Genomic DNA, 25,686 nt, shown 5'->3' on the forward strand with positions numbered 1-25,686 from the left:
ACGATTCTTGGCCTCCCAGAGTTTCTCGACACACCCACCGTGCTTGAAAAAGTCACAGTATCCGTCTCGCACCTGGTAACTGCTGAGCTGTGAAATTGTCAGTATTCGCGTATGCAGTGGCGCTTCTTGAGAGTCTTACCTTGTCGTTCATGTTGGACGGCACATTGTGGCACTCGCCCACCTTGGGGGTAATGGTGATGCAGGTGCCCCCAAAGTTGGCATGTTCGCAGTACTTGACCCAGATACCGGCAACCGAGGTGGTGAAGACCGAAGCGGCGAGGGCGAGAGAGGAGATGGTGCGTGTAGAGACGAACATGGTTGCGATGGGTTAAGACTTGGGAGTCAAAAGGACAGGCAGCTTGCTGTTACGGGAAGGCGGATGTTGATCGCGGTCGAAAGCTTGATGAAGCTGCTGGTTGATGACTCTGAAGCTGTTGCTTGATTCTTGAGTTTTGAAGAAGTGCTGGGGGCCATGGCTTTATATCCTTCAGGCATACTCGTCTGGGCACGGTTTACTAATAGTGTCGGAATAGACCCTCAGATGCGGGCTCGAAGGTCCTCACCGGAGGAAATACAGCGGGGTGGGAAATTTGCAACCATCTCCATCATGCCTTCTGCACTGCGGTTGTCAGCTTGGCTCTGGGAAATTGTCGTGGACATTGCAGCGTGTTGAATCGGAAGGCGGCCCGACTTAGAAAACCTCCGTCGGAGGTATCCATCACGTCGAAGCATTGTGACTGTAGCCTGTCATCTAAAGTTAAATCGCCTCAGGCAGCAAACAATTTGTTAGGCTTTGCTTGAGATCCTGATGGGAACTTTCATAACAATTCATGAAGTAACAGGGTACGAAATTTAGATGCCTGGTGCGGTGGACAGGGTGTTAGTGTTACATCCCGACCCCCTGCACTTTTGCCTACCGAAACTTGGCCTTAATCCAACACCCAAGAGCTCACTCGCTTAATACTGAGGCAATGATCTTGCAGGAAATCAATCGTGATTATGGGATTGTTCAACACAAGAAATTGTCAGTTACATCTCTACAACGGTTCGTGTTTTGTGAGTGATTAGATGGACAGGTAGTTTAATAACAGCTTATGATATCTAAATATCTTCGTTCCCGTACTTCTCCGTTTAACGACAGGGCAATGTGAGTGGAACATATATTCTTAGCGCTTACTTGTACACCCCTACTAGATCGAGGACGATCGAGCCACTTTTTCGGAATAGACGGGCAACCGGGTATAGGTAAGATATTCTCGGTGAGACTTTCGGATAGGGCTGGGATGTGGAACACCTTTGAATGACGACACCACTGTCTGGGCCCTACCGAAAAGAGACTTTTCCCCTACGGCACGACCATATCCACACGAGAGGTAGAAGGCCCTTATCGAAAAGATTACGTGAAGTGTGTCGTGTTGGGCGGAGTCGGAATTTTGCCAAATGGAAAGACTTGAAGAATCGCAGTCACCGAGGCACTATAAGAAGATAATCCAGCAACAGCTTTAAGATAACTTGTCTGTATAGTTCAATCGCAGAAAACTCCCATAAATCGATATCTAAAGATATGATACAATTTCCCTCTCCATCCCTTCACGCCGGGGCCTCAACAGGAGGAGGAGCATAAGCGGTCACCGGCGCCGGGTCATCCGCGCCCGCCTCAATCATGCCGCCCAGAATCATGGTCTTCGGCGCCTGAGCCTGGTAGAACCAAGGGTCGGTGAAGGCCTTGAACTTCTGGTCATGCCAGTCCTTGGCCGTGACGTAGCAGCCCTCCGAGTCCACAAACATGGTGTCGTCCTTGGAGTGGAGGAAGTAGGCGATTGAGTAGTGGTGTTTGGTGTGGTTGAAGGGGATGATGTGGTGGATGTATGATTGGAATTTTATATTGTTGGTAAAGCGGAGGTAGTGGCCGACGTGGAAAAAGGCGCATTTCTTCTTGCGCTCGACGAAGCCCATCTCGAAGGCGCCGCAATCGCCGGGAGGACGGACCTGGAGGCCCCACTGGTCGCTGAAGAGGAGGGTGAGGGAGCTGATGTCGGTGTGCTTTTGGTGGCCGACCTTGTGCTGCCCGGTGATCTCAGCGGGAAGGTAGTGCATCATGGAGAGGGTGGTGGCCGAGGGGCGGTCGTTGTGGTGGGAGTTCTCGAAGCGGTCCTTGGGAGCGAGACCAAGACCAGTGGAGAGAGCGGCGAGGATGACCTTGGTGATGGTGTTGCACCTGCCGATGACCTGCTACAGCTGGTGGAGATCGCCGCTGTTCTTGATGGGGGATGGGACACGGGGGCTGCCCTGCTGGATCTCGTCTCTCGAGACCTTGAGCGTCTCATAGCCGTTCTTGGATCCGGCACCGAAGGCACCAGTCCGGTTGCCAACGGGCTCGTAGCCGTGATGGAAGTCGATCAAGATGTACTCTTTCTTGGCCTCGAGAGGGGCGTCGAAGAATCGGGTCATGAGCTTGAGGAGGTTCTCACGGTCCTCGAACATGAGCCGGCCATCGATGCTGTCAAGATTGAAGCTGGAAGTAGCTGTCCTCGAGACAGGCCTTGAGCACGTTGTCAATCTCCTCGGGGTCTTGGGACAGAAGCAAATCATAACTGATGGTTCTCACGGGCCATACAGGGACCTGTCTGCCTTGCCACTCAACGATCTTCACGGGTTTGGTTGCGGGGCCCATGGTGAATGTTGAGAATCTAGTTGGCTAGTCCTGTCCTGGAGATTTCTCGACTCCAAAGGGGGGGGTTCCCTGGTCTAGATATACTTGAACCATGGCGTCGACAGCCTAGAATTACACGTGGTAGTCCGGTGGCAGTCCAAAACCATTATCCAGTCAAATGAAGCAAATAACATACATTATAAGCGAGTGAGCCATATTAGCGAGTGAGCCACTTTTTCGACGCGACGCGACCCTCCACCTACAACATACCATTCGACAACAACCAACTATGCCTACCACCTTATACGAAGCTAGGGTAAATTTGGCCCTTGAAGCTCTTCAAAGTAACGAAATCCTAAGTGTACGGGCCGCTGCTAAGATCTACAACATTGATCGTATGGCTCTTTCGCGGCGACGCGCTGGCAAGCCTGCACGACGCGACACCACGCCCAATTCGAAGAAGCTTACTCAATTAGAAGAGGATATCATTTTTCAATACGTTATTGAGCTATTTGCGCGAGATTTTCTACAAAGATTGCGTGGTGTGGAAGATATGGCCAACTAACTGTTACGCGTCCGCGATGCGCCCCCTGTTGGCAGGCTCTGGGCGCTCAACTTTGTCAAACGCCAGCCACAAGCTCTGTACGCATTTTACGCGTAGATACAACTACCAGAGGGCCAATCGCGAGGATCTAAAGGTCATGGCCGAGTAGTTTGCGCTCACACGGAACATTATAGCCAAGTACGATATTGTGGAGGATGATCTACAACTTCGACGAGACTGGGTTTATGATGGGCATTATCTTCGCGGGTATGGTGGTTACGACCTCGGACGGCCTTAGCAAGGCGAAACTCGCCCAGCCTGGTAACCGCGAATGGGCAACGGTAATCCAGGGAGTCAATGCCCTCGGCTGGGCCATCCCTCCCTTCATCATCTTGGCTGCGCAGTACCACCTCGCGAACTGGTACACCGAGTGCAACCTCCCGGCCGACTGGCGCATCGCAACTACCGACAATGGCTGGACTACTAATACGGTAGGCCTAGAATGGATCAAGCGCTTCGACTACCACACTGGCGCCCTGGACAAAGGCAAATACTAATTGTTGATTCTCGACGGCCACGAAAGCCACCACTCAACCGAATTCGAGCGCTACCGCCAGGAGAACAACATCATTACGCCCTGTATGTCTTCGCATTCTTCCCACCACCTCCAGCCACTCAATGTTGGCTGCTTTGGGCCGCTAAAGCAGGCATATGGTCGCCAGATCGAAGACTGGCTCTCCTTCGTGCAGAGAACGCTTCACTTCGCAAGGCTAACGAGGCTTTAAGTAAGCGCCGGAGAGCTAAGAAAACACGTGTGCATCTTGGAGGATTACTTACTGTGCAAGATGCACAAGGTCTATTGGACCAGAAGGCCGTGGGTGGTGAGGGAGTACAAAAGGCCTCTCCTTTGAAAGTGGTTAAAAGAATGGGAAGCAAATAGGAGAGAAGATTTTTCATTAATTCCATTGAAGAAATGTGTGGAAAGGCAGAGATAACCAGTAAGATCAAAGGGAGATAAGCAAAGAGGAAGGAGGAGGGCGACACAAGCTGAACTCTACGGAAAGAACCATGGAGGGCCACATCACCAAGGTCATTGTCGTCAGTTGCTCTTGGTTGCTGTTATGGGGTCCTTGGGGTCGTGCTTCAAGTGTCACTCACATAATACATGCCGGTTTGCTGCCTCTGGTGTCGATTTGTCTGCTTGTAAGCCATCGCAGTACGGGTAGCACCATCTCTGGACCGGCCATGCCACAAAACGGTTGGAGATATTTCCGTGCGAGGAATATCGCTCAATGTTACGCCCCAAGCGTAATACCCCTGTACAGGAACCACTGGGTGGTACCTGTCAGAAAGAAAGGAGTCTTACTAGCAAGGAGTTCATGGTCTGTTAGCGGTGGCCATGGTCTGTTAGCGGTGGCCATGGTCTATTAGCGGTGGCCATGGTCTGTTGGCCGCGACCAAAAGCAAGCAATACAAGCACACTGAGCAAGGTACAAGGATACCTCAGAAACATATGTAGATAGCTTCACATAAATAGGGGGGAGCGCCGGGCGCTCCCCGTGTCGAGGAATCTGATTCCTCATGCAAGCAATTCAAGTTCATTTGTCTACAATCTACTTTCAGTAGCTCTTTGTTAGAACAACCTGTTGTTGACAGTGAACCCATGTCTGAGACGCTTGCCACAACCTTCGATTATCCTGTCATATTCACCTCTGGCGTACTGCCTTGCAGTCTGTATCCATTTCTGGTGCAGGTTGTAACACTCAAACGTAAGTTAGAAGATACATATTGGGTCTGGAAAAATACTTAGGTAGGCTATCACAGGTATTCTGATTACCTATTTATAAATATCAGGCGCTCACTGATAATTAAACACGATGCATGATAGATAAGACCAGAGGTTCGTGGATAACCTTAACAAGCACCCATCTAGCTATCGATTTAAACCCGAATGGATGCACTGATCTTTCTCATTAACTGTGGGAGAGATGGAAGAATAATCAGATAATTCTACTGGAAATGGGCACCGATGGGCTAGTCCTACATAATACCGCCAAAGGGGGCGGTGAGTAAGACACATAATGAAGCGAGCCGAAGGAAGGCAAAGAGCAGAGAAGTACCGGAACAGGCCTGAAAATCAATGCAAAGACTGAAAAGCCAACATCAATAATACTATCAGGATCAGTGATAAATACCTCGATAATGTTGGGTGACTTGTGTCATGTTGTAGATCAGAGTCAGGAGATGTGTATGTCTTGCTTTGCTGTGTGTTTAGAGAGCCGCAATTATATTTTTCGTTGAGAGTATGGGTGGGGAGATTACCCGGTTCTCAACTTTAAAAGATGGTATACATAAGGGACAAAGATCCATAGCTTATCACGGAAGGATAAAAAAAGGGCTACCTACTAAAAAAAATATTTTGTGTTGGGTTGAACCAAGGCAATACCGGCCGATACTGCGGGTTTACTTCTCGCAACCTAGAAACTAGGGATTAATTGCGGAACACTCAAACTACTACACCATCAGGCTAATTTTGTTGAATTACTGCTCCCAAAATCTCATTTTAAGTACTGTACTCTGAGTTTGAGGATGAGCTCCACCCGCAGAGAGTCACTACTGCCTCTACCGAAAGAACAAACCCTCCATGTAGCACCTATCAATTAAGGGATACCACCCCCGACCTAAGCCACTGCACCGGGAGCCCCGTTACAGAAGCACCAAAACAATCACGTCTTTAATCAACCTTGGCACCCCTTGGGTGCGCTATTGTAATTTTTAATTGACTAAATTCAGATGTGCTCGGCTGAAGAATCAAGACATTCCTACCCACTTGCTTTGTTTATTCAGGGTAGCAGTTCCACATTCTCAGGTGCACTTTTTCAAAGTATAAATGAGAGAATGGCCGAGGAATTGATCTGAAAAGATGTTGGATTGAAAGAACCAACATTATTGATTTGTTTCGTGTCCTTCCATCGAAAGTCTTCCCCAACACCCCTTACCCATTCCTGACGCACCTACTGGAGGTGGCATGTGCGTGTCGCGATTTAACCCAGTGCTTGCTTCCCAAAGAGTCAAGCAAGGAACCCCAGTGCCGTGGCTATCGTCGGAGAAACTTGAACTTGAAGCAAGGTTCTAGACTATTACGACTTTCATTCCTGGCAGACCTGGCGGTGAGGAAATCCCAAAAATGTCGGCTCGGGGAGAAAACCAAGTGCACTGCCCTAGAACTTCCTGGTGACCTCAGTCACATTCATGAGACTTCTTCACCTTCCAAATGATCCTACTCGAGTCATAAGTCACTGATAAGGCTCCGAGTTGGCTTTCTTCATGATGTTCTGGTATGAATCCTCAGACTCGGTGAAGGCACCGAGACATTGATTGAGGGCCTGGGCCAACAGAAGGCCGAGAGCATATCCCCGACACGAGGCAAGGGAACATATTTGACTAGTATATACAGATCATTGCTGATTCTGGGCCCATTCTTCGAGGATGGTATTTGAGACATCGAGTCATCTGGATCGTCGACCATGTGCTTGGGCCAGACATGATTGCTGAGGAATGTGATGAACAAGAATAGAACATCCAGAAGACCCAAAGAAGCCACAAAGCCGAGACACTAGCAGAAAGAGTCAGACGAGGCCTCGGCAGGATCTTTCGAGCCGATTTTCCCAAGGCTGGATCATGGTAGCATCGTGTGCATCACAAGATTGGCCCAATTCTCGATGAAGTGGAAAGTGGAGCTGGCTCTCACAAGATGGCGGGTCCCTGCGGTCCAATTAAGGACGACATCGTGTTTGTGGGACCCACTGGGCTAGCGGACTGCAGCCAATTGAAGCTCCCAATTGCTGCTTTTGTGGGGCAGCACCGGTCGCTCGTCCGAGAAAAAAGCTTGTTTCGGTTTCCCACGTTTTTGGGGAGCTTTGACAGTGACAGGTGTCTTGTCAAGGTTTCAGCCTGTGTTTTGTTGGCGATGTTTACTTTCTATCAGTGTTTGTCGCTGTCTTTGGGATGAGTCAAACACCACCGATCAGGTCTATCATCCCTCGAAGATGAGAGTTCCATCTGGCCCCCACCGGCATTCCAGCAAGACACATCACATGAAGAATCCGACTGCCTGGAATTTTCTGTCTTACGATTTCTTCTAGATTCCTAGACCCAACGGTCCGGTCGAGTTCGTCCGCCCGTTCCGAATCCGGCTAGGGCTAGTCTCCAGCACCAGCTGAATCCACAGCTCCGTCTCGTCTATCCCCGTTTGGGACCACGACGTCCGAGCCCAGCCCACAGCAGCTACAGTTTTGCTGCACGACCAGCGCGAATTTATTTTCCCCAATAGTTCTGGCATAAACGCCACCTGTAAGGAAGAGATTATAGAAATCAGATTTATTGACCGGTTTTGTGCTGCATTCCACAGTCATGTGCGGCGCTGGGAGGCGCCGACTCCACAGAATGCAAGGCACGCGAGGTGGCGCGCCCCAGACCCCTGACCTTGAATGATGATGGAGTCGACACTATCGAACTCCAATTTCCCTCCTGCAGCTTCTCGGCCAAGTCCCCCAAGAGCAACAGAGGTTCGATGAGGGTGGAAGATCAACACAGATAAATGGGCAGTGCCCCTTCCCTGCTATCATCAATAATCTCGGACCCTCAGCGCTCTCTTCATCACCGCACCGCATTGCCTCTCGTTAACTGTGCAAGACAATCTAGCAATGGCTTCCACTCGCTCATCTTCTGGCCTGCGGGCTGTGTCTCTCTTTTGCCTTATTGCCGCTTCTCAGGCCGTCCCTCACGGCAATGTCTTCAAACGCCAGGGCACTTCGTCAACCCGCAATGGATGCTTCGTCAGCAACGTCGATGGCCAACGTCTTCTGTCCGCCTCTACCTACGCCAGTGATGCCATGACCGTCGAGAGCTGTGCGTCCTTCTGCTTTAGGCACAAGTACTTTGCTCTCGAATTTGGCCGTGAGTGCTACTGCGGAAACTCCTACACTGCCCAGCCCGTCAGTGATACCCAGTGCTCTATGCAGTGCGCTGGCAACCCAGCACAGAATTGTGGCGCCGGTAACCGTGTCGACCTCTACACCAACGGACTCTACGTTCCCCGAGCCCCCGCCACCCTGAGCACACCATACCTCGGTTGCTTTGTTGACGAGGGACCCCGTGTGCTCCCTAACAACCTCCTGGGCGCCAGTGATATGACAGCTGAGAAGTGTGCTGCCCACTGTTCCAACTATTCTTACTTTGGTCTCGAGTATGGCAGAGAGGTAAGTCTTGTCGTTGCCCTGCATAAATATTAGAGTTAAACACTGACTTCGTCTCTGTAGTGCTGGTGTGGAAACTCCAAGCCAAAGAACCCTGCCCCTGAAACAGATTGCTCATTCCCTTGCTCCGGAGACGACTCTCAGCTCTGCGGTGCCGGCGGCCGGATCAATGTCTGGGGATCCCCTCTTCCTTCCCCTGAGAATGTTGGCGACTTCGAATACACTGGCTGCTTCACCGATGCCGTTGGTCAGCGTTCGCTCAGAGGCAAGACCACCTACGACTCACAGATGACCTTGGAGAAGTGCGCGGCCTCCTGCTCCGGATATGATTACTTTGGCGTCTCATTTGCGGAAGAATGCTACTGCGGTGACACACTGGAGCCAACAGCCGAGGAGGTTCCCCAGGCCGAGTGCGCGATGCGTTGCGCCGGCAACTACAACCAGGTCTGCGGCGACGCCAACAGGTTGAACGTCTACTCCAACGCCCAGTGTCTCACGGATCCGGAAAGCCCGCTCAGCGTCCCCGGCTTCAACTACCAGGCCTGCTGGACCGATCAGGTTGGCGACCGCTCCCTTCGCGATGTCGTGGAGCGTAGCGACAACATGACTGTCGAGACATGCGCCGCCATTTGCGAGGACTTCAACTTCTTTGGTGTCGAGTTCGGCAGGGAATGCTTCTGTGGCAACACCCTCTACGGAGAGGTGGCACCTGCTAGCGATTGCACTTTCCGGTGCGCCGGTGACTCGACACAGCTCTGCGGTGCTGTTGACCGGTTGAACCTGTACTATGCTACTGTTCCCCCAACCACGACATCGGCTGTTGCCACACCTACTCCTACACCTACCCTCCCTGCTGAAGAAGAGGACGATGGGGAGCCCACTGCCACCACTGAGACCCCAACTCCCACTTTCACTCTCCCCGGCGGTGACGAGGAGGATGAGGAGCCCACACCTGTGTCCACTGCCGTGGATGCTGAGCCCACTGACACCGACGTGGAGGATGAGCCTCCCGTTGAGACTGACGTGGAAGATGAAGAGGACGATGAGGCTCTTCCCACTCCTACTCCCAACTAAGCGATATTATAGTGACTCATGAAACAGGTGTGTTTTGCTCGCGTTTTTTTCTTTTTAGTTTGTTTGGGATACCATGCGCAGCAACATTGCTCATCTTATGCCGTAGCCACGATCATTTGGATTTACTTTGTTAGTTGAGCATAGCAATGTCACACAAGCGACTCGTATATGTCACTCATACATTTTTTATCTGTTTGGCTTCCTCGGATACTGCATAACGGTACTTGTCTCGTGTTAATGTGGTGATATTTGTTGCATGACATAAATCGATGCAGTGATGCAGTCCTAGTGAACAGGGAAAAAAGCCCACAGAAGAAAGGAATATGACTCGGCGAGAAAGTACCCAATTACCTATGGAAAAACTTAATATCCGTAACGTTAATCAGTACTACAAATGACTAAGACAGCTCTTACATGACAGACAGATTATCCTCATCTGAGCCCGACCCTCAAAAGTTTTAACATTACCCAATCCTTTTTCATCACCGCCCAAGCTTTCTTTTTTACCATGCAAACTTCATTAGTTATCTAGAGGCTTGAATGATACACTCGGCGCTTGTGATTGTTGAAGTACCGTTTGCAAACGCAGAGCAACTTTATCTTGACTGTTTACACACGCCAGAAAGCCGTTTATTACCAGGAGAGCTGACGATGCCCTTCGTTTGCACGGGGTTACTGCGGTGCGTTTGCTTGTATTCTTCAACGACAACAAAAAAAAAAAATACCAACATCTCAAGGCAACCGATACCGTGTACCTGTCTACTTACATGGTCATAATCAAAAAGAAATGAAAGTGAATCAAATGAAAGTGGTGCTCGGGGGGAACATCGCGCAAGAGGTGACAGACATTGGACTCGAACCATGCAGATATAGAACGCTAAGCACTGCGGGTAATTTTATCAATAGAATGCTATGTGATAAACACTCAAGACCACTGCGCCACGGGGCCCTTTTTGTTGAAATTCAACTGCAAATTTCTTATTGACATACCTAGGCACCTTGCTCCGAGATCAAGGGTTAGGGACCAGATAGTGGACCTGTCCCCGCATGCTGCTGCCTAGTGCTAGCAAAGGCGCGTAACCTCGACAGTGCCAGATCGCAACTTCCTTCGATTGACTGCGTCGCTCAATTAGACCTCGCCGACACTTGCTATATAAAGGCGAGGTTCAGTGCGCTATTTCTCCGTTGTTTCCACCCATACCTACCGTACCTAGTTGGCACATAGACCGTAGACGTCATGCCTGTCACAATCAAGACCGGGAACACATGGCCCGAGGCGTGGGACCGAGAGCTCAAGGTTGATAGTTCCTTTCGACGTGAGAATGAGACAGGGCCCCAGTACGTGAACCCGAAGGCGACTAGTTCGAGTGCCCTCCTCGCTGGAGTGTCGCACGAAGAGCATAGCCAGAGCAAAGGCATTCTCCAGTGCTCCCTCGCCTTCGACGATAAGGACTTGGCCGACAGCTTCGTCTCGCCTTCCAATAACGGCTTCGTCAACACCATGGTTCATGCGTACAGCTATCATCACCATGTTGTCCTCCGTCCCGAGGACATCTGGTTCGCCATTCTCACACAGCTCAGTTTCTACATGAACAAGAACGCCGAAGCTCTACGCTCCCTATTTGTAGCCCACGAAGGCAAGAAGGAACTTTCGATTGAGATGGATGATCAAGGCGGTGGTCTCGAGAACGTTGACTTTGGCATCTTTGCCAAGAAGATGACGCACCTACTCCAGGAGAATGTGCTCGACCCAGACTTTCGTCAGTGGATCATCCCCAACTTCACCACCACTACCGACAACGATCTCGTGGTTGGCAGCATCCTTATGATGGGCGGGCTAAAGGAATACTTCGCTTACACCTGTTACACGTGCTGTGGTATGCCCTCCGTTACCCTTCTGGGTGAGCGCGAGGACTACGAGAAGATTCTCAAACGACTCGATGGTTTGCCCCGTCTCGGCAAGGAGCCCACAACATTTGGCCTGTTGCTTGGCCCCATCATCCGCCGCTTCATCGCCAGCTTCGACAACCCAAGAGACCCGGATGTGCTCAGTTTCTGGGCCCGCTCCGTAGATCGAGAGTCCGATAGCGGGACGGATGACCTCACCGGCTGGATCTCAGCCTTTTGTTTCTGGGATTCGCTGGGCCAGTGCACGTACGATGGCGATAACAACTGGCCCAGCAGAATGACCCTTGACGGAGTCAAATATGGCTATGCTAAGACGGAGGAGATTCCTAACGGCTTCGCTGCAGTTCCGGTTAAGATTGTGTACTTCGGTGATGAGATACACAGCCGGATGGTAGCGGGATCGGTGGGCATTCGAGGGATAACATATAACGAACGATTTGGCGTGGACGACTCTGCACCTGCACCAGCTTCTGGTAGAGTTACACCTCTGCGAGACACGATCCAGCCTGTGGTTGGTTGGTGGATTTACAGGACTGAGAACGACACTAAGGGCGTGAACTTTTCTTTCAAAAATAGGCCCTCTGAACCTCGCTTTCAGAGCCAGGCCAAGCCGAACTCTAAACTGAATTCTAAAAGCCGTGCCAAGCAATTAGTCCGCCAGTTTAGAGGGCTATTCAAGAGCCGTGATATATAACGTGGTAGCTAGGAGGTGGTGGCTGAAGTATAAATAAGGCCTTGAGCCTTTGTCATTGATTACCCCTTTGCTCCATCTCGAGGCCGCGGTCAGTAGTCAACTACCCCCTTGGAATCTGACTTTGTATATACTAACAGTTGATAATGTGACGATTAATCCATTCTTTCCCACGCTATGCTATTCAACAAATCCGAGATCTGTCTTCTCTCCCAAATGACGCTGTTGATACCCAGATGCACTCTACAATATATCCATCTTAGCGAACTCATGTAACAACACCATGGCGTACCCTGGCCATCACTTTGCAAGCTATTTCAGCATTTCCCAAAGGACGCATGCACGCCCAATTCGAGTTTTGGTTTGCAGAAGATCTTCAAAGCCTCGGCCTATCTAGTTAGATTAGAGTCAGTCAACCATTCTCCATCAACCGCCCAGAGTACAAGAAGGTAAGCATACAGGAACAAAAAAATCAGGAAAGCTCAATTTAACTGATCCAAAAACAGACTGTCTGTTTCAGAGACAACAGATGCCGCATCCTCGACATGCTGGTCGACCTTGGTGGTTGCTGCATCGACAGTGGTGCAACTCTCTTGGATGCGTTTGGTGCAACGCTGAATGAAATTGAAGCCCTGGCAGAGCTCCCGAAATGGTGCTGGCAACACGGTACCAGACTCGTCGAAGTCATGAAACGCCTTTTGAATTGCATGAGCGTATCTAGCAAGCTCGTCGGCGAGCTTTGTAACATCAGGGTTATACACTATGGGTTTTCTGTGACGCCTCGGAGACCGGGCATAGCGAAGGTTCGTTTCTGCTCAGAGGTAAAGTGTGTTAGCGATCAGTTCAGGATCAAGATAGCATTAGAGGACAGTTACTTACCCTCATCTGACTGATCAGACTCCGAGTCACTTGCGGTGGGACTGTAGTAGCAGTCCGAGTCACTATCCGAATGACTACCCTCAATGTTCCCATCAGTTTTGAGCGTTTCAAGAAACGCTGCCCAGTCTGTTCGAGTGTCGGCAAGTCTGTCCTGAGCTCCAATGCTCGGCCGAAACTTCTTCACGCCTGCGATGTCGTCAAGCAGCTTCATTATATATTGCTGCCTATCATTGAGATGGTGGGCATTGAAGGGCCTTCATGTGCGGCAAGATACTGAGCACGGTCGCTCAACATATTTTGTTGAATCGCAATGAATCCGCCAGAAAGTGGCGCGTTGCCAAGGGCCCCACCGATTATCTTGTCATACTTGGGATCTCCTCGCATTTCGAGAAAGAAATGGTGGGCACGAAACAGCAACGCGAGGTTATTGAGTACAATGGCGTTACCATCATGGCCCTGGTTGGCCGGGGAAAATCAAGGATTCTCAAAGAACTGCTTAAACTCAGCAGACCTCAGAACGAGGGTTCAATGCCCAAAGGCTGGCACGACAGCTTAGAGATCAAGAAGGCCGGTGGTCGCCATTGAAAACGAAATGTCGGGTGTACGGTGGGGAGTTGGGCGGAGAAAAGGATCATCCCAGGTGTAAAAGGGCTGTTGACATGGGAAGAAAGCTCAGTCGAAAGGTTTGCTGTGGTGCAAAGTCTGGACAGTGATCGAGAATTTTTTTTCAAGCTGTCGGATTTGGCAAGAGAAAATGGAATGTGTGGCCCAAGGCCAAATAAGCAGGCAGGACTTTGGGAAGGTGCGGTTGTAATTGCTCCTTGCAGCCATACTGCAGGTAATTTCATCCTAATGTGGAAACCACGGGTTATCTGGGATGAACGCTCAAGACCACAAAGCCATTGGACAATTTGATGAATATTGAGACGAGATCTGAAAGCTATATGGCGCCTGCTAAGCTCTCAGAGGTTAACCCTAACACACTTTGTCTGCATCCGTCATCAATGTCCTTTGCGCCAGAAATGGTCCTACACTAGGCTGCTTCTCCCCTCGATAAGCAATATCAACAAGTTGATTGGAAAAGCTTTGCCTGGTCGGATTCTAATCGAGGTTCTTTGGGTGCGACCTCCAGTCAATACAGACCGCTCGCCAACACAGGAAGGGAATTCTGCCGTTTCGGTTGCAAACGTGCCTCCCAATTTTCTGAACGTGAATTTGTATTTTCTCTCTTCCCTGAGTGTTTCCTTCAAGAGGCTTGGACTATAGTAGCACCAGTCACGTGCACGTTGTTATGGGATGCCTTTCGGGTTAGAGTTATTTGGCCAGCGATTGACGGAGGAGGCAGGAGGTTGAAGGAGATACGAGTACATACGAGGAGGTTCGGACAATTTTTATGGATATTTCGCACGTTTTGTAGGGGAAGTCCGGAGGCTTTGACAGGTATAACAAGACGTCGTGGGCAGTTTATTTCATCTTCCTTTTCTTTTCTTGATCTGACAATTCAATCTCTTGCCTGTGCCCTACGCCTGTACCCAGCCGTAGGCCCTTAACACACGTCTGACATACTGTCTGGAAGAGAGCTGCGATGGTGGTATGCTGTGGTAAGGAATAGGCAGCTTCAGTCTCACCCACAGGTAGACTGCCCGATCTTGAGCTTACCTACCGCATATAATGACAGAATCTTGATAGACCTCAATAACTAAAATTCCCGGACAAGCCAGCCAGGGCAATAAACATGCCCACATCCACTCTTACTTGAAGAAGTTAAAAACCACCGTGGAATCCTTTCAGGCACTTGCAACTCAACGCATCATATCTTCCTGATCCCCAGTATCCCCAAATTCATCAGTGATCCTGCCGCAAGTCCCCCTTCTCCAAATCCACCCTCGCAACTACCCGCCGTCTCGACACGCTTGCTTTCATCCGCTCCGTCACCCCATCAACAGCACCTCTTAGTTTCCCTTTACTCTCTTCTTGCACCTCATCGTCGCCTCCTCTTACCTCCTTCACCGTTTCCTTCATCGCACCATACGCCATGGTCTGCTTATAGTTCCCCACCTGTCCTAAGTCATCACCATCATACTTCCCACCATGTTCACTCCCCTGCTTACCATTTCCACCATCCAGATCCTCCATCGCCTTCCGTCTGAACACCCTCCTCAGCCCTAAGCCCCACCTATGAAGAGGGTAGTCTGTCTCAACAGCACTACTCCACTTCTCACCCTGGAGGTCACTGGACACCATTCCAGTGTTGGAGGACGAGGTCCCCGATTGTGCAGAGAGATACCTACGCCACTCCCATAAGCGCCGTAGGCCAGGAATATGGGTATGAAAATCTTTCAGTTTAGGGGAAAGTGGGACGTAGGTTGGCTCTTCGTCGGGCTCGCGTGGTTGGGCCCAGATGTAGGTTGAGAAGAACCCTGCTATGGGGTTGACTCTGAAGGCGATGAAAATGAGCGGAAAGATTACAGCAAATGAGATTCCAACTAGAAGAGGGTCAGTCGAATGAGGGATATTACCTGGGGCGACTTAAACTCACTCAGGTATCCAAAGGCTTGACGAGCTGGCCACAGAACTTCTCCTGTTTCGGCAGAGTGGGGATAGATATCAAGCTGGATGGCCAGTACGCTTGCCATGAAAGACAGGGGGAGCTGCGGAATCAGCAAGATGTTGTCCATTGTCAAATAAATTTGTCCAAATGTGCGACGGAAATAAAGACTTTTGACTACTCACGAAAAAAAGGGTGACAAGGGTAAACACCAATGTGATCTAATTCCGCCGAGATCAGTTATCCATCACTGGTAGCACAGCTTGAACTGGATTAAAATATGACATACATTCCCCTGGCGACGAGCCTGTTCAGTGCCAATCCGCGCAAATCTGGCCTCCCAGACGTTGGCAAGCTTCTGCTTGAGATCGAGCAGGTTATTCAGCTAGTTCAGGATTAGTCACGTCCGACAAACATTAATCACGGATGAGATCCTCCCCATACCTCTCTGTGTATGTTCTCGGCATCCCTAGCCAGTTCATCCACCGCCTCAATGTTCGACTTTATCAGCTTAACATTATCCTTGACTTGATTTTCCCCTAAAGGTTTTCTCATAGCCTTCTTCTTCTTTGGCTGGTTTGTCTCAGCTGATGTCGAACAGCTGGAAAACATGGGCGCCAGCTCTCGGAACTGCCTGATGGCTTCTTGTTGGGCGAGAAAAACACTCCTGATTGTCTTGAGTTCATTTTGGATATCCATGATGTTAGACACAAGGGCAGTTTCCTTGGTAAGCTCAAAGAGTTTGTCGGTAAGTTTGAGTTTCTCTCGCTGGGTTATCTTCTTGGCGTCAAGCCTTTTGACCAGCTCCTGGAAGCTTTTGAACTGCTGTGATAGCTCATTGGACTTGTCAAAAAAATACAGTTAGCAGGAATTCCGCACTCTTATGATGATGTTTTGACGAAGACGTACAACCTCGTTTATACTGGTCTCAAATGTTTCCTGAAGTGAGGCATGCAGGGGTCCCTGCCGGCGCAGAAACGTGACGCTGCACTTGATGATCAAATGTGCCAATTCCAGCCCAGATTGAATGAGGGGACGGCTGTTTTTCGACTTGAGCCTCGCTCGCATGTGATACAAAAGGCTATCGTTCGTTGTCGGATGATCGGAGTCGGAATCAAGACAGCATGTGACAACTGTGTTATCTTTGTCGTCCAGAATCCATAGCCAGAGTTGGTCTACCATAAGTAGAGGATATTTGGAGGAGTTTATATCCTGGCGGTGTTTCCTACTCCACTTCAGCATAACCTGATTGTCATCCCTTTCCTGAGTACTCTCGAGGGTACGATAAGTGAACTGATCAAGAGTACGTCGGCAGTGAAGTGAGGTGTCGTTCCTTCTGGGCCTCAAATACCCTCGGAGAAGCAGAGTCATAAGTGATTCTCCCGGTGGCTCAATGAAGGTTTCGGTTGGTTCTTGGCGCATTCTGGTGAATGTCCTAGACTTTTCTCGTCTGAAACGTGTTTCTTGTTGATTCATTGAAGGGTACTCTCCTTTCATTAATGCGGCCAGTTTTTTCTGAGAACTGTGCGTCCCAAAGCCGAGTATCGGAATCTTTGTTACAGTGTTAGAGAATTTGTGTGTTGCATGGTCGGAGATATGTTATCATACGAATAAAGCTATGGCTCGTCTTTCTCTGTGGGGACTGCCTTGGTTTGGGTTCCCTTCAAGCGCCTGTGATCTGACTGTCAGCATATTTTCTTTGCACCTACCACAAGATGTGGATAAAGTGTCAAGTTCATTTGTACCTGAGTATATCCGTGGCTGCCTGACATCATGAATCTGTCATAAATTTGGGCCCCTTTTTCAACAATCGTTAGTCTAGAAGCCAGTGATCATTGGTAGTGTAAAGTCACAAGTGCACGGAAACCATACCCTGATGGTGCCGATCCTGCATAGATCTGTCAATGATTTTCAGGCTCGTGAAAAGATCCTGAACCAATACGGTCAGTCCTAGCCCTCTCAACAAAAAAACAACAAGTGAAGGTATTCACCTGGGCCCATTTCTCCTATTATCGCGGTATCGTTAGCAACGGCTTGCAAACCGAGGCACAAGCACTTACATTCGTTGCCGGTAGATGAATCCACCGGCAAGTCGATGTGAGAGACCGTATTCTGTTCCGATCAAAAATGATGTGGGCTTGGTGCTGTGGGTTGTAGAGGACTTTGTAGACATCCGGATGCTGCATTTCGAACTTTTCGGTTTTGTCGCCAGTGGAATCCTGGATGTAGAATTGAACCAATGTGGCTTCTGCTTTACGGCAAGCTACATATTGGTCTGAGTCTTGCGGAGGAGCGACCAACGCCTCAAGCCTCTCATGTTGTGCTGCCGTTGCTCCGGTTCGTAGGTCATGAATCTTCAGCTTCTTCAGCCACATTCTGTGCTGTCCCATCGCCCTCTCTGCATAGTCCCATGGTGTGAAACCTCGGTGGTCCTTAGGATTTGCGCCAGCTGTTTGCCTGGGTGTCAAAGTACTGACGAGCTTTTGGATAATCGCTTCCCATGTTGACTTTTGCTGGCCAGTACGAGAGGCTTTCATGACTGCAATGTGCAGCGGGATACGGCCATCTTTATCCGCGACGTCGACCATATTTGGGAATGCCGAAACCAGCCGCTGGACGGCTGGCTCATTGCCAGACATGACCGCTCGGTGCAGCGCGGTTAGGCCGAAGGGATCTGTCGCTGATTCGAGCTGGAACCCGCTTTCCGTGCATTCCTCGATCAATTTGGCGAGGAACCCGTCAACAATCGATCTGTCTTTTCTCAGTTGCCTCCTTTTCTTTTTCCTCTTCGATGTTATTTTCTTCCCTGGCCGTTCCGCCTCTGGAGTCACTTCGATTCCAGATATCCAGTCAGAAACACATATAAGAACGAGGCCACAACGTATGCGGTTGACAAGATATTCATAACTTTGATCCATAGGAAATCTTCCATCCGATCTCAAGTCTCGCTTTGGGCGTGAGTGAACGGCGCTGTCGGAGAGGTCAGTGATGAAATCCAACAGATCCTAGCCAAAGTTAGCGCACGAAGGGGTAGGTAGGCTTGGACGAGAAAGTACACACCTCGTCAGGCGACAACTCTTGATAAAGCGAAGCAGTAAACAGCTCTCTTTCCAAGATCGTATGGTAAAAGTCACTAAAAGTTTCAAGCAAATTCGGTGGACCTCGTGGATCTGGGGAATCCACTAGCACGATGCTGGCAATTTCATCCAGCACAGTCTGCTTCAAAGGGCCGACCGAATGAAGGTTAACGATAAGCTTGTGGATAATGCAACACCCAAACCCAGTTCCTATGAGGACGAGGAAATCACTGCTTGCGGATTTGTCTTTGCGAATCTTCCGTAGTTGAGTCAGAAGTCTGTCAGCTGTTTTAGCGAGAAAGTTGTCGACTTCGTCATCGGAGATGTCGGCAAGGAAGTTCCAGGGCCAGTGAAAGTTCATTATCCGGCCCCAGCTACCAATATCACGAGGCAGCATCTTGCTGTTGTCCAAAACTCCCCTCTTTGGCATTTCAGGTGCTTGATGGGTTGGGTGGGGTGTTTTCTCTTGAAAAGTCCACGGAACCTCCCAAGCTTGTCCACTCCCGTTAACAATGACGACGTCTGCCTTGGGAATATTTGGAGGCCTTGGTTCGTGTAAGACCTCGAGTTCGTAGCCCTCAACCAACCCTAGCTCTCTGTTGATTGTCAAAGCCGAACCTTCTCCGATGAGATCTTGGCTGTCACTGGCCCCACGTTGCCCCAACTCGAAATTTTTCTGTTCTTTCTCAATGGGCTCGGACGACCTCTGAGTAATTTCATTCCGACATCTTAAAGCTTCAACGCCCGAGTCCTCCGTTATACGGATGGACTCTGTCATGGCTTGTTGTTCAGCGGATGTGGCCCTGCCGGTGATGGTAGCATCAGAAGTAACAGCAACGGCATCGATGCTTATTCCTGGGTTCTGGCTCCTCTTTGAAAATTCGATGTTGATGGACTTTTCTGGCTCTTCGTTTGGATGGAGCTCTACTACCAGGGAGGAAGCCATCCCATCGTGACTGTCTGAGGATGTCATGTTGCTGACGAAAACTATGCGGCCAACTCAATAGCGGCAAGAATAAAACCTCATCAACCTGAGTTCGTGAGGGAAAATAACTTGATCGAGAAGACCAAAACAGACGAGAAGCATGCAATATAAGAGCAAAGCGTACCTATAACAAACCCATTAGGCGGAGGATTACAGCCCATGGAATGATCGTTCCATCAGATCATTGTAACTCGGGACCGTCCTGGCGGGAGATCCGCCTTTCCCCTGTCAGATTCGGAAGCCCGTACGCAACCTTCTGTTCATCCAGGTTTTGATCTCACCCCAATGGCGGCTTTCAAATGCATAATGCATGCATGCATTGACAGCTAGGTAGTCAGACAATTGGCATTCAAGCTCCATGTTGGAACAGTTTTTGGGTTCTGAAAGCGTGGGGTCCCACTTCATGGAGATGACCCGACAGCTGTCAGTGGCTGACAAGAAAGAAATCCCAACACACCCCTGTTATTATTCTGTCCATAACGCGGGTAGCATTTTTACCCCCACACCCACTAGGCCTCAGTGTTGAGGAATAATAATCTTTAGCCAATAAGAGAAGAACAATCCAATTCATGTTATGCTCCAAGAATTGTGGCTTCGAGACATGACGTTGTGCTACATGACTGGTATGAACTCCTCATTTCCTGGCTGTGCCGTCAATGGCACCAGAGCGAATGCTCATTTTTTTTTTTGCTTCCACGTCACAACACAGTTGCTTCTTCGCGCATTCAAGTTCATCCTGTTCAGATAGTTGGATCACAAACAAGTTATTACCATCGTGCTCTAAGCCCGGCTCCCTTCCACCCACTCCGGCACAACCCTCTTCAAAAACTTCATAAACTTCCACATCCCCACCGCATACTCTCTCTCCCCCTCCGGCGTATCAACCTCCTCCGGGAATGCAATACCCGCTCCAAACAACCCAATCGGCTTCTTTTCCCCATCCTCCGCATAGAAAGCCCCTGTCCTCGCATCCTTCCCCAGCTTCACGACCTCTTTCCCATCCCCTACCCTCACCTCAGGAATGGGAGCTGGGATATACCCTACAGCCTGCACCACCCCTTGGCAATCTTTCAACTCCTTCTCTAGCAATGCCCATTCCTTTTCTTTCCCTTCCGAGCAGTCGATTCGTGTGATGAATTTGCCTGCGTCGCTATTGAGTAACACGTCCCCGTCAAGTTGTGTTCTTCCAAACTCTGCAGCTTTGCCCTTCAAGCCCGTGTTGTCGTATTGGATGTAGCCGTCTTTTTGGACGGCATATCGGAGGGTGGGGTGACGGGTGAACCATTTGATCTTGAGTAATGGGTGGCTTGTGGTTGTGAGTTTGTAGAGGTTCATCAGCACCAGGATGGCAGAGTGGGAGCCGCCTATTACGCCGATGGTGAAAGGTTGGTCGCGGGGGATGGTGGTGGATAGGATGGATGGGGTGAGAGCTGTGTCGAGGGGTATCGTTGGTGGACTGGAGGGTGGGAGGGGAGTGGTGGATGGGAAAGCGCCTGTGCAGTAGACTACCAGTGGGCTTGTGGTTAATGATGATTCGGAGGTCGTGGTGAGAGTCCAGCGTTTGGACTGGGGGTCGAGATGAGCCGAGTTAGCTTTTCCCTCCACGGTATGGATTCGGGGGTGTTGCCTCAACCCGGCAGTGAGTAAGTTGAGCATATCGCCTGCGTAGCTGAGAGAGCAGGTCCCGCTTTGAGGGAGCTTCTCAAGGGCCGTGATGGCATTTGGTTTGTGTGCTGTGTTGAGAATGTGTTGAAATGGCTTCAAAGCTTCGGCATAGTCAACAAAGAGCTTTACCGCAGTGTTACTGACTTTGAGTTAGTTTGATGAGTCAAGCTAGCATTTGATGAGAATAAGAGGTAGACCTACCCGGGCACTTCGCGATAAAATTTATTGATTCTTCCCCCTTGGAACTGCTCATCTACCCACACAATTTTCCCATCGTCTTTGATCTGTTCCAGGAGATTTCCCACAACCGCAATCCCAGCGGGGCCGGCGCCAACCACAACGGCCGCCGCATCTTTTGGTGTTGCATTCTGGCGGAATTGCCGTACCAACTGACCCGCGGGAAAGGAGGATATTGTGCGTTGACGAAATTGCCTAATCAGCACTGAGCGTGCAGTGAAGCTGCCGCTGCAGCCTGGAAATATCCTCACAGCATGCATTTTGATTGTTGGTTGAAAATGACTCGGAAGGTATAAAGCAACACGGTGAGTCGGAAATCGGCAGCGGTCAACAAACAAACCCCCTTTGAGCGTCCCACTTTTATTCGCAAGATTCTCCGATTCAACTCCGAAGTAGGCCCGGGTGACTCAAAAGCTGATGCCCTTTCTTTTTTTCCAAGTCCAAATGCTTTGAATTCTGTCTTTCGAATAGAAAGCTAAAATTGCGCCATTCTCACACGTCAATTACAATCAGATCACCGCGAAGAACAAGTGCCCACTTATATGATGCTTTATTACGACGGCTAAACAGGGTTATTCACGGCTCGGGTGTTACGGAGATCCGCCCCGATCCTGCTCCGTAGGGGTGGGGCCGTGTTTCGGCCCAACCCGCATGAAACAGCAACGTCAGCCGGTAACTGTCGGTCCACTTTGATCGGTTCGGGCCTGCTTCTGTGCTTCAAGATGCCTAGAGTTCGTGGTCAGCTACATTATGGCTTGGCCACACAGTTCAACTATTGTGTACCTTGGTAAGCCAAGAGATAATGATGTGCTGGTTGCGCTGAAAAATACTAACTAATGGCAATCACTATACGGAAAATGGAAATTCCTCAGCTGTTAGGTGTCAGAGCAGTCAAAGATACCTGAAGACATTTGATGGTAACAAAAAAGCTTTAAATTTATATCAATAACCCTCCGACAGACTTAAGGCATATTGTGATAGTCGAGGGACGGTAAAGACAGTTAAAAGGTATGATAATAACCTTGAAGCTAATAATGTGTTGTTGCGGCGGCCTCGACTTTTCTGCTTAGGTACGGCAAGAAATGATAAAAAGTTCAAAGGAGTCATGAAGTCGGAGGAATTTCAATGCTGATCAATTCGAATATCCAAAAACTCATTGACCTTATCTCTCCTATAAAGCCTCCTACTAATAAAAGTCCGTCGCAAGATATTAGAAAAGCTACCGGCCAAAGAAAAGGAAAGGAAATTTATCAGACATCTTGGGTAGGTAGTAGACAAGAGAGAAAAATAAAAAATAGTAACGAAACAACCCTATATGCAAGATGAAGCATGACCTTCCAGGTTATTTGTTGGCATTGATATGGGCCTAGGGCTGGGTACAGGCATAGGAGACAGGTAAAAGATTGAATTGTTTAGATAAAGAAGAGAAGAAAAGAACAGAAAAGAAAAGAAAAGAAAAGAAAAGAAAAGAAAAGAAAAGAAAAGAAAAGAAAAGAAAAGAAAAGAAAAGAAAAGAAAAGAAAAGAAAAGAAAAGAAAAGAAAAGAAAAGAAAAGGAAAAGGAAATACACTGCCCACGACGTCATCTTGTACCCATCAAACCCTCCGGAATTCCCCTACAAAGCGCGTGAATATCCACCAAAATTGCTCGAACTTCCTCGTATCCTATTTAACCTCTCTGCCTCTCATGTCGCCCAGAAAAGAAGCCCCAGCCCGGATATCATCCCATGACAGGCATCATCACACCGAGTCTCGCTGTTAGTGCGTCTTTCATTGGTTTGCTTCTGATTCTACGACCCATTCGGACTGGAAATACATTGTTAGCAGAGCGAGGACAGGGCGGAGAGTATAGCCGTGACAAACCTCTATTTTACTTCGAAGAAGCGTATGATTCCCAGGAATGATATTGCCTTGGTATTCAACTTGAAATTGCATGTTCCCTGAAGGCTCGACTGACAACCGAATCTTGTACTGGCACACGTAGTATTTCGTTATTGGAAGAGGCCAGGACCGCGTTTTCTTGAGGATTGACCCTCGAACTTGGTTCAGGTCAACCTCTATCTCATACAACGCTTCGGCCATCGCTAGCAATTTGTCAACACTGCCATAGCACTCAACAAATAGGTAGCTAGGTAAGGTGCAGAACACTCACAGGTTGGCATGCTCGGGGGCAGCCAGCGAGCTTCAATTCGCGAAACCACGATGATGTCTTTCCACTGGAGAGGGTGATCCAGGTCTTCACGTCGTTCAACTTCAACCTCGAATTGTTTTCCGTGGTCGATGATGGTATCTCTCTTGAGTATCCAACGAATCTGATCAAGAACATAGTCCTTGCGGTCTAACTCATCGGTACGCTTGACCTCACCGAAGTGCTTTTTTTGGAATATGGCAGAGAGGTGACCAGACCATAGCTAGCTCGTGCAATGCGTTTTCGAAGAATTCCTTGTGCTTGCTCAAGCAATAAACCCCGGACAACAACAAGCTGTGGATCGTCAATCCTTGGGAGTTGGGTTTCTCCTTTGCGCAAAGCCCTTGTAGTCGAACGGTCGATGTGCTCTTTGACTTTGTTAAAAACGTAGGTGGAGCTACATTAGCCCCCTGAAAGGATGATGTATTGCTACCAGGCAGGTTTATTAGCAATAGACGTAACACTCGAGTATAAATAGCGTCTCACCACCGTCTCCTGAAACTTGCCCACAACTTCATCTAATGTACGCAGTATTATGGCGACTTGTTCATCGAATAGCCCCTAAAACTCCTCCCTTTACACATCTAGAATCAGCACCAGTGTTTTCCGTGGACCATGTTGACAGATAAAAGAAAGTACCCGAAGGTGTTGCTTAGTTCGTGAACTTCATAGCGCCACCCTCTATGTTTAGACCCTCACGGCGAATGTTTGGGTTTAAGCCGGGAACCTCAATCTTGTAATTTCTGTCATAAACTGGCTCTCCAAACCTGTGCTTCACCGTTCGATATTGGCAACTCTGCGATAGTGACAAAAGCTTGTTGAGCGGAAGCTTCGACTGTTCTTCTGGATGAGCCTTGAGCCGAATATCAATTAACCGCTGAAACTCCAAGTCAATCAACCTGGAGCCGACAACAATTCCTGTCACAGATTGGATCTGTTTCATGACCGGTGGTTTCGTTTTAGTAGCCCTGACAAGCGCAAGGTCAGTGGTGCCGCCCCCAGCGTCAATGGATAGAAGAGTGTCCCCGTTTTTGAAATGCAGCAGCGGCGAACCAGTGTTGCCGAGTGTTGCCACTGCGGCTGCCTCGGCTTCCGTCAAACCCAACATTACCCTATGCCTTTGAGCCGACCCAAACCCAGCATCTTTGACGATCTTTAGAAAGTCATCCAAAATCTCTTGTCCTCCAACCCCTTCCCATATTGTTGGCACGCTGAAGACGAACTCAACTGAGAGATTATCACAGTCCTTTGCATTGTCCAAGCGGAGCGTGTCAGAGATACTTTTCTTCACGTGACAATAAACATGGCTCAAGTAGTCGCAAACGAGGAGGTGAACTTCCTTCATAGTTGCAGGAGCCCATGAGAAATTTTGCCCAATGGTCTCCTTGTGGTAGTCGGAGTCGAGGCAAATTTTGAGGTATCTCCATTTGTCGTTCTCACTCATATCCTCTTCCGCAGTCTCGGCAGAGTCCTCGCATTGGAAACCCCACTTGCGTACGCCCTGACCGTTAGGCTGTTTAAAAAGTTTCTTGGAGAGAACAGATGGAACTTTCCGTTAGCGTCTTTCGCTGTACCCGGGCCAGTCGCTGATGATTTGGTGGGGGGAATTTGGCTCCTTCACCAGCTGCCATCCGACTCCTGTTTAGACGTTAGAGGCCCTCGTTGATTCTGAAAGCAAGGGTTTGCGGGGAACATGAACTAACCAGTGAATGTGGTGCCATAGTCAACTGCAACCGTTATATCAGGCAAGTCTCTGTTTGCTGCCATAGCTACCTGATGAAAGCTGCAAGGACAATGATGCAATGATGCTCTGGGCTTTGACTGTGCGGCGAAAGAATATTACAGCTGGGTAAAAGCAACTGAATGAATTGATGGAGGTTGAGGATAAAAAGGTTTGTTTACAATAAAAGGATAATAAAACACCAACGACAAGTATGACAAAAGATGCACAATCGATTCCTATCCAACGGGTTTCTGTTC

At 49.3% G+C, this 25,686-nt stretch overlaps 10 protein-coding genes across 10 annotated transcripts; 3 read left to right on the forward strand and 7 right to left on the reverse strand.

Annotated features, from left to right (window-relative positions):
- Nucleotides 1-7,136: 7,136 nt before the first annotated feature.
- Nucleotides 7,137-9,784, forward strand: QC762_116510 (uncharacterized protein). The gene is made up of 2 exons (XM_062886068.1): nucleotides 7,137-8,458; nucleotides 8,519-9,784. Exons 1-2 carry the CDS (start codon nucleotides 7,904-7,906, stop codon nucleotides 9,527-9,529), a joined length of 1,566 nt encoding a protein of 521 aa, XP_062749107.1. The 5' UTR covers nucleotides 7,137-7,903; the 3' UTR covers nucleotides 9,530-9,784.
- A 982-nt stretch (nucleotides 9,785-10,766) lies between these two features.
- Nucleotides 10,767-12,131, forward strand: QC762_116520 (uncharacterized protein; the record flags this gene model as incomplete). The annotated part of the gene is made up of 1 exon (XM_062886069.1): nucleotides 10,767-12,131. The coding sequence occupies one exon, from the start codon at nucleotides 10,767-10,769 to the stop codon at nucleotides 12,129-12,131; it is 1,365 nt and encodes a 454-aa protein (XP_062749108.1).
- A 280-nt stretch (nucleotides 12,132-12,411) lies between these two features.
- On the forward strand, nucleotides 12,412-13,109 carry QC762_0015910 (uncharacterized protein; the record flags this gene model as incomplete). Its single annotated transcript, XM_062883019.1, has 4 exons — nucleotides 12,412-12,489; nucleotides 12,530-12,577; nucleotides 12,635-12,931; nucleotides 13,104-13,109. The coding sequence occupies 4 exons, from the start codon at nucleotides 12,412-12,414 to the stop codon at nucleotides 13,107-13,109; spliced, it is 429 nt and encodes a 142-aa protein (XP_062749109.1).
- Nucleotides 12,611-13,218, reverse strand: QC762_0015920 (uncharacterized protein; the record flags this gene model as incomplete). Its single annotated transcript, XM_062883020.1, has 2 exons — nucleotides 12,611-12,939; nucleotides 13,008-13,218. The coding sequence occupies 2 exons, from the start codon at nucleotides 13,216-13,218 to the stop codon at nucleotides 12,611-12,613; spliced, it is 540 nt and encodes a 179-aa protein (XP_062749110.1).
- A 1,616-nt stretch (nucleotides 13,219-14,834) lies between these two features.
- On the reverse strand, nucleotides 14,835-15,685 carry QC762_0015930 (uncharacterized protein; the record flags this gene model as incomplete). Its single annotated transcript, XM_062883021.1, has 2 exons — nucleotides 14,835-15,493; nucleotides 15,547-15,685. 2 exons carry the CDS (start codon nucleotides 15,683-15,685, stop codon nucleotides 14,853-14,855), a joined length of 780 nt encoding a protein of 259 aa, XP_062749111.1. The 3' UTR covers nucleotides 14,835-14,852.
- Nucleotides 15,686-15,802: 117 nt separating this feature from the next.
- On the reverse strand, nucleotides 15,803-17,247 carry QC762_116530 (uncharacterized protein; the record flags this gene model as incomplete). The annotated part of the gene is made up of 4 exons (XM_062886070.1): nucleotides 15,803-15,940; nucleotides 16,000-16,398; nucleotides 16,465-17,106; nucleotides 17,164-17,247. 4 exons carry the CDS (start codon nucleotides 17,245-17,247, stop codon nucleotides 15,803-15,805), a joined length of 1,263 nt encoding a protein of 420 aa, XP_062749112.1.
- Nucleotides 17,248-17,456: 209 nt separating this feature from the next.
- QC762_116532 (uncharacterized protein) lies at nucleotides 17,457-18,143 on the reverse strand (the record flags this gene model as incomplete). Its single annotated transcript, XM_062886071.1, has 2 exons — nucleotides 17,457-17,561; nucleotides 17,616-18,143. The coding sequence occupies 2 exons, from the start codon at nucleotides 18,141-18,143 to the stop codon at nucleotides 17,457-17,459; spliced, it is 633 nt and encodes a 210-aa protein (XP_062749113.1).
- Nucleotides 18,144-18,570: 427 nt separating this feature from the next.
- Nucleotides 18,571-19,605, reverse strand: QC762_116535 (uncharacterized protein; the record flags this gene model as incomplete). The annotated part of the gene is made up of 1 exon (XM_062886072.1): nucleotides 18,571-19,605. One exon carries the CDS (start codon nucleotides 19,603-19,605, stop codon nucleotides 18,571-18,573), a length of 1,035 nt encoding a protein of 344 aa, XP_062749114.1.
- Nucleotides 19,606-20,123: 518 nt separating this feature from the next.
- On the reverse strand, nucleotides 20,124-22,006 carry QC762_116540 (uncharacterized protein). The gene is made up of 2 exons (XM_062886073.1): nucleotides 21,484-22,006; nucleotides 20,124-21,421 (listed from the first exon to the last, which is right to left on the reverse strand). Exons 1-2 carry the CDS (start codon nucleotides 21,777-21,779, stop codon nucleotides 20,398-20,400), a joined length of 1,320 nt encoding a protein of 439 aa, XP_062749115.1. The 5' UTR covers nucleotides 21,780-22,006; the 3' UTR covers nucleotides 20,124-20,397.
- Nucleotides 22,007-23,232: 1,226 nt separating this feature from the next.
- QC762_0015980 (uncharacterized protein) lies at nucleotides 23,233-25,655 on the reverse strand. The gene is given in 6 exon segments (XM_062883022.1): nucleotides 23,233-23,324; nucleotides 23,335-23,602; nucleotides 23,671-23,890; nucleotides 23,925-24,135; nucleotides 24,372-25,254; nucleotides 25,410-25,655. 6 exon segments carry the CDS (start codon nucleotides 25,471-25,473, stop codon nucleotides 23,309-23,311), a joined length of 1,662 nt encoding a protein of 553 aa, XP_062749116.1. The 5' UTR covers nucleotides 25,474-25,655; the 3' UTR covers nucleotides 23,233-23,308.
- Between the last annotated feature and the right edge of the window lie 31 nt (nucleotides 25,656-25,686).

This window comes from Podospora pseudocomata, assembly GCF_035222375.1.
Source record: "Podospora pseudocomata strain CBS 415.72m chromosome 1 map unlocalized CBS415.72m_1, whole genome shotgun sequence".
NCBI lineage: Eukaryota > Fungi > Ascomycota > Sordariomycetes > Sordariales > Podosporaceae > Podospora > Podospora pseudocomata.